Source organism: Camarhynchus parvulus, chromosome 1 (assembly GCF_901933205.1).
Source record: "Camarhynchus parvulus chromosome 1, STF_HiC, whole genome shotgun sequence".
Classification (NCBI taxonomy): Eukaryota; Metazoa; Chordata; class Aves; order Passeriformes; family Thraupidae; genus Camarhynchus; species Camarhynchus parvulus.
Window position 1 is genome coordinate 33,580,734 of NC_044571.1, and position 11,231 is coordinate 33,591,964.

The 11,231-nt window shown below is 46.0% G+C and overlaps 1 protein-coding gene across 2 annotated transcripts in view; it reads right to left on the reverse strand.

Annotated features, from left to right (window-relative positions):
* Positions 1-9,256, reverse strand: part of SLC9A7 (solute carrier family 9 member A7) — a 69,676-nt gene extending 60,420 nt beyond the window's left edge. Inside the window, exon 1 of one of the 2 annotated variants that reach the window (XM_030950793.1) lies at positions 8,743-9,256. In XM_030950793.1, the coding sequence (XP_030806653.1) occupies positions 8,743-9,010 (268 nt within the window). In that variant the 5' untranslated portion in view covers positions 9,011-9,256. The remainder of the gene's footprint in view (positions 1-8,742) is intronic. The other variant, XM_030950803.1, reaches the window with a different exon arrangement.
* Between the last annotated feature and the right edge of the window lie 1,975 nt (positions 9,257-11,231).

Sequence of the window (11,231 nt, forward strand, 5' to 3'; positions counted from 1 at the left end):
TGTGTGTACACACATTGCTTTACCATGAGTGAACATGGCTGAAAGAAGGTTGAGAGTCTCTAGATATAAAAATCAACTTCATAAGCAAATTTTTGCCAAGTCAGACATACTGCTGTGCAGAGATCAAAAGCAATAAAGGTTAGCCTGAAAGAGTGTCCTGACACTCAGTTGCCTGTGTAAAAGTCTATTCCATCATTAAGGTTATTTCACACACACCAACACATCTTCAAAATATTCATCTTCTTCCAAGAATAATTCACTGTAACCCATGTCTGGTGGGAATGCATTCCCTGTAAGACACTAGTACTGCAGATAGGTATGACAAAGCCACACCCTTTATGCGGTGCAGAGCATAAAGATGACTCCCAAAGCATAAATCTTCAAGACAAACCAAACAAGCAGAAGTGCCCACTTGAATTTTCTGAGCCAGGAGAGGATGCTACAGCCAAACCTGCCAGGCATGTCTGTGGAAGGTCACTTACAATCAGCCTCCTCTTCTCTTAATATATAACATTACATAATAAGCAACTAAAATATCAAAGGTAACCCAGGAGAAAGAATGGGGTGGCACTTCCCCAACAGAAATAAACCTTTCCACCAGTTTTCTTCTTCCATATTTTTCCTATATTTTCCAGAGAGTCCAAAACTGCAGTGCAGCCAGTGATGCCAACTCCAGTCACTGCTTCAATTCTCCTGTGAATATCCTTTCCTTCCAGCTGGTCAGAGAGCCCTCTGTGTTTGCCACTTTGAACTCTTCTAGGGAGCCTAACTTCTAAAGCATCAATTACACTGCAAGGCTAAAAGCCAATTAAAATAAGTTGGTATTCACTCGGTAGGAAGGCACTTTAAGAAGAACAGTCATTTTAAGAAGAGTCAGGTTTTCTCCTGGATGAGGAAAATCTTTTCAGGAGAAAGGTCATTACACAATCAGTAAGTACAATGAAGACTGTCACAAAGGAATGAGAAATAGGAAGGATTGTGCAGCAGTAAAACAACAGCAGAGAGGTACACGACACTTAAAATGTAGGTTCCCTTTCACTACTGAGGGACTTGATGTCAGGTGCTAAGAAATGCATGTGTGGGGGGATATAATTTCTTAGAATTAGTGTGGAAGCAATAGCATTCATTTTAATGGATTCTGAGTAAAAACCATAAGCTAGTCATATCCATGTGGGTCACTTGCTATTTTTAAACTATCATCAGTTACAACATCTCTCTGTTAGTAGCTCATATTCAAAGCAGTGGCAAAGGTTAACAGCAGTTTTCACGTTGAATCCAGTTCTGGAATGAATGGAGTAGCCTCTGAGCCTCAGAAGCAATAACTACATTCCCAGTGTGTTGGCACTGCTCATGGACTGCTTTGAGCTGACACAGGGGAGACTCACATGTAGGTGCCACCAAGACACATGAGCAGCTTTCTCTTCACCTAGCTACTGATGGCAAGAAGTGCAGGTGCACACACCACACTTCCATAATCAGCCAGCACATTAAAAACTGTCATCTTATGCACAGACAAGTTAATTGCATTTTAGAATCCTTTTGTAGCACGCTCCTTTGTTTCCATCCCTTTTATTGTTAGGAATAGTCCCCCAGTTTTATAATAAGATAGCAGGTGAACATGTCAAAAAATCTCAATCCTACTTTTTTTTTTTAAGTGTAAGTGAGAAGTGAAGACAGCTATGGAGAGGCATGGCATTCTGAATAAGCAGACCACTTTATTTAAACATTTCCATAAATCCAGCACACCCAGACCCACAGGTTTGCTGTTCAAACTGCCCTCTCCAAGGAGCTCACAAGGTAACAGAAGAGGAATCAGTAACACACTCAAATACACTTAAAATATGCAACAGGTATTCTGGTGGCTTCAGCTGCCTTTAAAACCATCTACTACAGATCTATTTCAACAAGGAAGAGGCATTTTGAAAAAAGCTACAAACAGAGAAAGTGGCAGCTATGGAGAAGTAGCCCAGGCTACAGCAAACCCACAAGTCCCACCAGGGTGGCATTAGGGCCAGGACCCTCCCTGGCAGCAGCTCCACCCCGTTGCTGAGCCATCGGGGACAGCAGTGTAGCCAAGCCCACAGACACCCCTGGCAGCAGAGCTGACCCACCAGAGCTCTGCCAGGAGAGGGTGTGAGCTTTCTCCATGTACCACTCACACATACATCTGCATCAAGAGAAATGAAGAGCTTCCACCCAGCCTTTGAAAAGCAACACGGAATACCAAAGCCATGAAGAAAGCATAAGAAGCCACACACCTCCTCTGGCTGAGAGCAGAGCTCATCTCCTCAACTTCAATTTAGAGGGAGCTTTCAACTCTTTCTCCCCAGTAAAAGAAAAAAAACTCCAACAGTTTCTTCCACCATCAGCTCTTTAGGTACTTCTAAAGTAAAGTGATTTGTCTGATTTCAGGACATGGAAAAAAAACACAAACCAACAGTTTCCCACGATTTTGCTTTTCTCCCTTCACACTTGGTTAATTGCAGGCTGAAGTGCTTTTTCATAGGGGAGAAAAAAGCAGTGCATTTTAGCTAAATTACCTATGTCTCATAGACAAAAAGATCTGAACTGCTGAGAATGACTGTGTATTCTTTACAACACTAGTAAAAAACCCTCCAACATAAACACTCCTCTAAAAAAATTGCATGTATCACATTCTTTCAATGTAGACACCACTTAGTGTAAAGCAGGGCAAGAAAGGCTACATTCAGTATTTAACGGGGATAAAGCTTTAATCCTGAGTCACAAATAAGTCCTCTGTGTGTTGGGGGGAAAAAAAAGTCTACAAGCTGGTATTTCTGGCTGTCAGCAAGGAAACAACAGACTTGAGTTAAATATTGGGTCTGTCTCAAACACACAGGGACAGTTCACAGCCCAGTGCTGGACTCAGAGCATTCAGCACATAGGCAAGGAGAGAGCATCCATGGTGCATAACACCTGTTAAAGAGACCTAGATATGAGCTACAAAATATTTCTACTTCTGGCCCCTAACAGGCCAAGATACATAGTTCTAGAATGCAAACTGTGTCCTCTAACATTTTTTCCTTTAATAATGGTGGAGTTGAGGTTCCTGCTTCAGATAGCTGGTTTCTAAATCAGTTGAGGGTGAAGCTGCCACCTCTACCTAATGGAGATAATGGTTGGGTGAGAATAGCTCCCTAGCAGAAGCAGGAAAAGGTTTCACCCAGCTCTCTAACATGTTTTGAATTACTCTGCAGAGCCAATAGGTAAGGGGAGCCCAACTTTCAGAAGGAAGGAGTGGGGGAAAGGGCTGCTATGCACCCACAAAGGGACTGAGGATATAAGAGAATCATGGCTAGCTGTACCATGACAATTTTCTGTCACAGGGAATCAAGCCTTCCCATCACTGCTTCCAGAGCTATCTCCATGCACTGCAGGAAACCATCCTGGCTTGGAGTCCAGGCCAAACCCTTGAGAAGGGAGAGTTTGGGTAAGTCAGAGGCAAGACTCACATCTGTTTCCAGTTGTGGGAGCACACAGAGCAGAGGTCTAGAGTTCTCTCCAGTCACTCTGTTAGTGAGCCCAGGACACACAGTAATTTATGAAGGTGTTCCACAGGTTGCACAGATACTCCTAAATGGTGCCCTGTACAGGTGACCCAGAAGCACTTCCTGCTGTATGGATAATTACTTTGGGTGAAGGCAATTTCAGTGTTCAGGTGTTCCAATCTTTCTATAGCACAGGAATTGAGAAGGTTTATTAAAGATGCCCTTCAAAGGAGTACAAATCTATAACCACTTCTATTCAGCACAATATTTTAAAATTTAATTTCTAAAAGAACAGTATGTGAATTGTTCATTCTGTTTGAATGACCAATTACAGTTCATTACATAAAATTTACAATGCAGTATTGTGAGATCTGCAGATAAGTTTACACAGTAGTTGCCACACAGATTTCTGTTAACACAGCCAAAGAAACTTTCCCTTTCACCTTTCTCTCAGCATCCTTAAAACAAAGGCCTACTTTACCAAACAAAAAGGAGACAGGTGAGAACCCAGGCCTCTCTCCCATCAATCTCTTGCCAAAAACATAGACCCCCAAAAACTAAATAAAGAAGCACTGAGATGTGGACACCATCAGCATCTGAGAAGTAATTCTGGGCATCCTGTTGGACTTGATAGCTTTTATATACTCCCTCACCATCTCCTTTTCTGTTTTCTCATCTGCACCAAGAGCAGAAGTCACTAGAGTTGCTGCAGATGCTCTGCATCTACAGACCAGTTCAGTCCTTGCGTTCTTTCAGTAAGAATCATTGGCAGACCTGTTCAGAGACACATTTCTACTGCAAAGCAGCAAAGAAAAGTTGGAAGTGGTTCCAAAAGAAATTTTCTGAAGTGGACAAAGGAAAACCTTCGGATCCTACAGGGCCCAGACCTGTGCAACCTTAACCTGCCATGGAACCACCTCACACTGACAACAAGCCTGTGCAGCAGACATCAGGTTACCTCCCCTCAGCTCAGCACACTCCAGCCAACACAACCAGAGCACCCACACAGGAGCAGAAGGCAGGCAGGTGTGTGAGCTCTGCAGTATTACAGACCTGGCATCTGTTTGTGAAAACTTTCTAAGTTAGATGAGAATAACAGGACATGCAGGGGACCACCTTCCCCCTTCAGCCTTTGTGTGGTCCCCACAATTACACAGTGCTGCAGAGCAGTACCAACTTTAACAGGTATGTCACCAAAGGCTTCCTCAAGCAAGAGAAATCCAAGTTCCCATTTCTCTATTCTTTGGCTTATGTCACGATCAGAGGGTATTCTGGTGCTGATTTGACAGAACTTCCCATGAAGATGAAGCTAACAAACAAAATTGAACTAATTTATCTTAATTAAATACACTATCCTTATAGAAACAAATTAACAAAACCCCCAAACCCACAGAAAGAACAACAACAACACCCCAACCCACAGAAACAAAGAAAGAAACCCAAAATCACTGCCCTGGGGACTGTAGATTGATTGCACTTCAAAGATATTTCAGAAACACCAGCAATTATAAGTTATCCAACCACCCTGCCTAAAGACCAGATCTGAAATACATGCAGGTTAATAAAAGCTATATAATGTTTCTTTTAAATTTCTCTCAAAAGAAGAATTTATAATTTTTCTACCCAGCCACATACCATAAAGCAAACTTAGAGAAAAGATTTGAATTACAATTAAAACATACTGAGCAGTCAAAAAGCTGAGCAAGACTCACTTTAAAAGCCTGTAACAAAGCAATTTAAAATAATATTCAGGAAGAACAAGCAGGTTGACAGAGAAAGGATAATGTTCTCAAAACTGGCTGCTCAGTTATGATCCTAAATCTAGTATTAGGAGGCTTATGTCAAAGTGGCTTATTAAAAACCAAGACTGACATTATTTTGCTGGCAGTGGAGATGAGGTAGGTCATCTCTAGCTTGTGTAGATAGATACTAGAATTCTAACAGAGAGCACGGCAGCCAGATGAGCTAAAAATAGACCTTTTCTGTATCTACTCTGTGGATACAGAAACTTAGTCTGATACAGAGTATTGCAGAACAGATATAATGTTTTTATCCTGAAGATATACAGCTTCTCTCTCATTTGTGTTCCACAAAAGGTAACAGCAGTATTATGTTCCTCTTCAAACACTGTTTTTCTTTCACTGTACCCAAGCCCAGCTTGCTTTTACTTTCATCTGCAGCACTAGCACGTGCGGCCCACAGGGAAGAAGCTACCTGATAGGACTGACACCTATGCTGATTCATGGGTGGCCAGTTGCCTGAATTACCACTTATGAAAAGGGACAAAGTAATTGCCTATTGGCAGTGATACCACTGCATCTTCTGGGAGATATCTACTTATCCGGGTGGCTGCTTCCTAAGGAGCAGAGTAACAAGGGCCCACCATCACCTCCCACCCTTAAGTCCACCTGAGCTGTCCAGGGGCATGGTCCATGTCCTGTTGCTCCTACTACTTGGTGATGCTTCTCAGTACAGAACCAAGAAGCCTGCAAAACAAAGCTGCCACTGAACCTCTTCAGGAAAAACATGTTGGAATACTTTATCCTCCAGCTCAGACCAACACTAAGAACAGCAAGCACCACGATCACTATCACTAGCTGAAATACATGTGTCAGCAAAGTTTCAATTCCCTTATTTCTCTGTTGCGGATTGGTGTTTGCTTGGGTTGTGTCGGATTGTTTTTTAATTGTTCCATAATAACTTGCATTAGCAATACTGTTGCTGGAATAACTGGCACTTGCTGGTACTTAACTTCCACAGAGCAGCACCCTTGTTGCAGTTTCAATACTAGAATTCAATTCTAGTTAGCACTAATAGATATGTGTGCTTTTAGGACTACAAACTCTTTCTTTGACATATTGCCTTATGATTTTGTGTTCAAGGCAGAGTGATCAAACATATGAACTTTAAATAGATATACAGCTTTTTTTAAAAGTGCATTTCTCAGATAGCAAGTTATCAGCAAAATAGAAACCCATCTATCAGTTTAACTGCTGTCTTTTAAACAACAAGGAAGGAAGAGGAGACTTAAGCCCAGTTAGCAGAAGTATAACAAAGTTACTACAGCACTTGGTGCGTTGTTCTTTGTGTTCTATATAAAGTCTGTGAAATGTAAAAGTGAAGCCAGGTCTCAGCAGAACTTTACCAGCACAGAGGTTAACCACATTAAGTAGGAACTGAACATACTAAACACCTTTCCAAGGATGTTTGCCATGAAAAGGCAAGAGTCAGTTTGTTTGGGAGGGAGAACAGCATGCATTTTGATATAATAAGGGGACTCATTTAGAAGGCAAGTATATTGGGGAACAATCTATGAAAGTAAAATTATTTAAGTGAGGGCACACCTAGAAAATGTAACAGTTTGAGCCAATTATTTTTATGGATGCTGCCAGTGGGGCTGAAAGAGATAGTGCCTTTCCCAAGACAAAATGGCATCATTTGCACATCAAATTGGGAACCTAACAACCTTTTCACAGATCATGAACTGCATGTTAGAGCAAACTAATTTGAGTTTAATGAGAGGCAGAATCTCTCCAGCTGAACAATTTCTCATTTCCCACGCAGCTCATCAAAACACATACCCAAATGCCCTTGATGCCCTGACACTTGTACTGCATGCATTAGCACACCCACATACACAAGATTTTCAGCATAAACTAAGCCACTAAAGTGATCATAAAAACATAATAAATGAACTTTCCAAAGGTGACACCACTAGGGTAATATCTAAACATCTTCAATACCCCCTTACCCTGTCTCTTTTCCGATCAATACACACAGTTAATCTACTGTCTCCTGGGCACTCTTCAGCTGCTAAGCATTATCATGCCAGTGCATAACTTACTTATGTGCCCAGTTGTTAATTCGCCAGTTTTCAGCAATGAGCATATGTGAAGTACACAGCAGTGCAGCAAAGAGATCAGTCACTAAGAGCAAATTGGGATGGTTTAAGGGAAGCATCAGCAGAGGAAAATTCCACTGCTTTGCAAGCAATCACACAGCTCTCAAGAGCAGTAGTACTCATGGGGGAGGAAATGCTTCACTTTCCCCCTCCCCTAGAGTGCTGAATTTCTCATGTGTGGCTACCCTCAACATGCTTATCCCGACCAACATCGAGCAGGTGCTTCACACGGCTCAGCAGGAACAGATTCCGCTGGCGAAGGAGAAGAAGTGCCCCCAGCGTTTGTGGCAGTAGCCAATCACCAGCAGACAAATAATTTTTCAAATGGATGGCTGCTCTTCACGCAACCCACTGTGCTCTGCGTGGTGAACTGCGCACCGAGCACAGCCGAGGAGTTCCCCGCGGAGCGAGGGCTCTGCGTCCCCGGCTCAGGCTCACCTGCCGCCCTCTGTGCCAGGCACTGGCAGCACCAGGGGGAGCAGACCAGCGCCATGAACACCATCCCGCAGAGCCCAGCTCCTCCGGGCCATCAGCCCCACAGACACAGGGGAGACACACAGCTTCTCCTGAGGGATTTACTTTCCCCTTACTCACATCCACCAAGAAGAGAGGCCTGGAGTGGGCGAACTCAACTCGGTAGAGCCCCCGTTCCACCAGGAGGGCGTGGGATGAGCCGCAGCCAGTGTCAGGATGTCTGGTCAGTGTCACTGCGGTCAGTCGGGATCCGCAGACGCGGGTCGCCGGTGACAGCAGCGCGCCGACAGCCAGGGAGCAAACCCGGAGGCTACACACGCTCCTTTCCGCGTGCAGCGGCCGCAGCGCGGCGAGGGCAGCGCGATGGCGCTTTCCAAAGTCATCTCTGCCATGACCTGCCCGGCTCGGCACCCCATGCTGCTGGAAGTGCGGCCGTCGAGCTGCCTTTCTGCGGCGGGAGGGTCACCGGAGCGCTGTCCCCGGCAGCACGGCCGCGGCGGCGAGGCGCACCTTCCCGCAGGACACCGCTCCGCTGCCGCACAGGAGGCTGCGGACCGCGCGTCCCCACTCAGTGTCCTTCTGTCCCCAACGCCAGGAAAGACGCTGGTGAGGGGAGGGGATCCAGAAGCACCGGCGGAGACGGTCGGGCTCTGCGGCGAGGGGCTCCCGCTGCCCGGGGCTCGGCCTACCGGGCGCCGCCGCCCGCCCGCCGCCGCGGCTCGGTGCTGCTCCGGCGGCACGGAGGGGAGCGGCCGGTGCCGGGCCCTCCGCCGCCCCCCACCCCGCCCCTCCCGGCACCTGCCGGGGCTGACACCGGCGCTGAGGCGCGGGCGGTGCCGCGGCCCCGGCGGGACTCACCGTAGATCATGGCCAGGCCGGTCTCGTGGAGAAAGCGAACGCGCCGGTGCTTGAAGAGCCAGATGGTGAGGATGGTGAGGGTAAGGAGCAGGATGAAGGTGAGCAGGCTCACGCTGTCCTGCCGGTGGCTCTCCTCCGCCTCCTTCTCGGTGGCGAGCTCCTCCATGGCGCTGCTGCTGCCGCCGCTCCGCTCCGCCGCTCGCAGCCCCCCGGCCGCCAGCAGAAGCAGCGGGAGCAGCAGGAGCCGGCGGCGCAGGGGCCCGGCCATGGCTGCGGGAGCTGGGATGCGGCGGGGCTCCGTCCCCCTCCCGCGGCGGCGGCCCTCGGGCACTGCCCACCGCCCGCCCGGCCGGCCGGCGGGGGAGGGAGCGGGGAAGGAAAAGAAGGAGGGCGGGAGGGAGCGGCCCCGGCGCGCAGGAGCCCGCCCGCCGCCACCTCCCCGGCCCCTTAAAGGCGCAGCCCCGCCGGGCGGCGAACGCGGCTCCACCGTGAGGACGCGGTGCCGCTGCCGCCGCCGCGCTCTGCCCGGCCAGCCCCGCCCCGCTCGGCCGAGGTGTTGGGGTGGGCGAGGTTTCCCCCGCCCCCGCGGGGCTGGCTGCGCTCCGGGAGCTCCCGGAGCCGCCCCGGTGCCGCGGGCAGAGCGGCGGTGCCGGTGCCGCTCTCCCTCCCCGCGGCGCAGAGCGAACCTGTGAGCTGCTCTCACACCGGGGTCGTGCTGGAAATCATCACCCCAGAGCCCGCCCTGCCCATGGCCCGGCTCGGACTGGGCCAGGAACGCACGGGCCCGTGAGATCTGGCAGGGAATAAGCGCTCTTTTTTTTTTTTTTTTTTACGGCGTAGGAAAACTTACTAAACGTAAATTGCTGACTTGGAGGTTTTCATATCCAGGTACATATCCCACTGGACATTTGCTTCTAGGAAACAAGACAATTGTAGGAAATGAATAGAGAGCTAGTCAGCAATTTTAATTTTTTTTTTCTGAAAATAAAGAGAGCATATGCTTACTGTCTGAAAATCATCTCGAGTTAGGGAGATGAAGGAAAGAAAAGTCAATTTTTGCAAGGAAAATCAGCACTTTCTCCTTTAGCTTTCTTTCCCTTTTTCTTAAATGAGTCATAATCCCTTTAAAAGATGAAACAGATGAAACATTGAGCAGTGAAATTGTTTGGGTTTAAAGAAATACAAACAGCTATAAAACTATGTTTGTGTTTTCTTTTGGGGTTTTGTTGGTTGGTTGGTTTTGGTTTTTTGTTTTACCAGCTTTGGCAGGAGAGTGCTCTGCCTTTTTTCTACCAGAGGAATATCCCCCAGCCTCCAGTGGTGGTGTAAGCAGCGCTGACATTTCTGCTCCTGGGGCCTTTCTCCCGGAGCTATTTTCAATCACAACAACCAATATGTATTTTTAGACATTATTTTGCATAAAAAGAAAGCACAATAACTTGGGTACCATTTTAAATTAGTTACATGCCAGGTCTTATCTCCTTTAGTGTTGTGCTCTTTCTTAACATTGTTGACATGTTTCTGAGGATATCTATTGGGATGCTATAGTCACAAGAAACTTTTATCTCCTTCTAATGCATCTGGAATTGTCTTTGTGTTATATGCTATTTTTTAGAAATTCCCTTTTATAAATATTTCAAGATGACAGCTATGAAAATCTACACTTCTATTTATATCTAGTCATTTTAAAGACAGTATTTATGCAAACTCTCCTTAACAATTTTAAAAATTCACTGTAATTAGGTGCAATTATATTTAAATATTTGATTGTGCAGGGCTGAAAATTTACTTTGATAGTGCCATCATTTGTAAACCTCTTAGAGATGAAAAGAAGTAATTTGCCTTGAAGACCTAGCTCTTAAACCTATGTGAACCATTAAAAATTACTGCCTCAAGGCTGACTTATGTTAAATCTCATTTTCAAAATTAACATTTCTGGTATGATGAGAGCATTATAGCACTGAATCTTTACTGTGTATCTTTAGGATACACAATCTACATACAATGTAACATATATCTTTAAGATACAACAACCTACAGGCCTCCTAGCAGACTAGAGTTATGCACTACAGTGCTAAGTATGTGTAATGCTAATAAAGTTGTAAAATAAAAAACTGGCTAGCAGTAACAGGCTCTCCTCTGTGGGTTTGGTTTTTATGTGCTGCGTAGCGCTGGGCAGAGTCTGTCACTATGTGATGGCACTTTTTAAGCAGACAATTTCCATGTATATTGTAATTTTATCCCCCTCTCAGCTAAGCTGCAGTCAGGGTCTTAAGTTACTTCCTGACAAGCCTTCCACCAGTAACCTGTGTTTTATCCTTCTACAGTTTACTACATACTATGCCTCTTGCTCTCCATGCAATCATGAGAAATATCCAGGCATTTGTTTAGTGCTTAAGGATAGTAGGCAAACTTTCCTTTTTTTTTTTTTTCAGCTGAACTCTGTTGTTTATGGAGGAAAGCATATTCCTCCATGGTTTGATGCATCA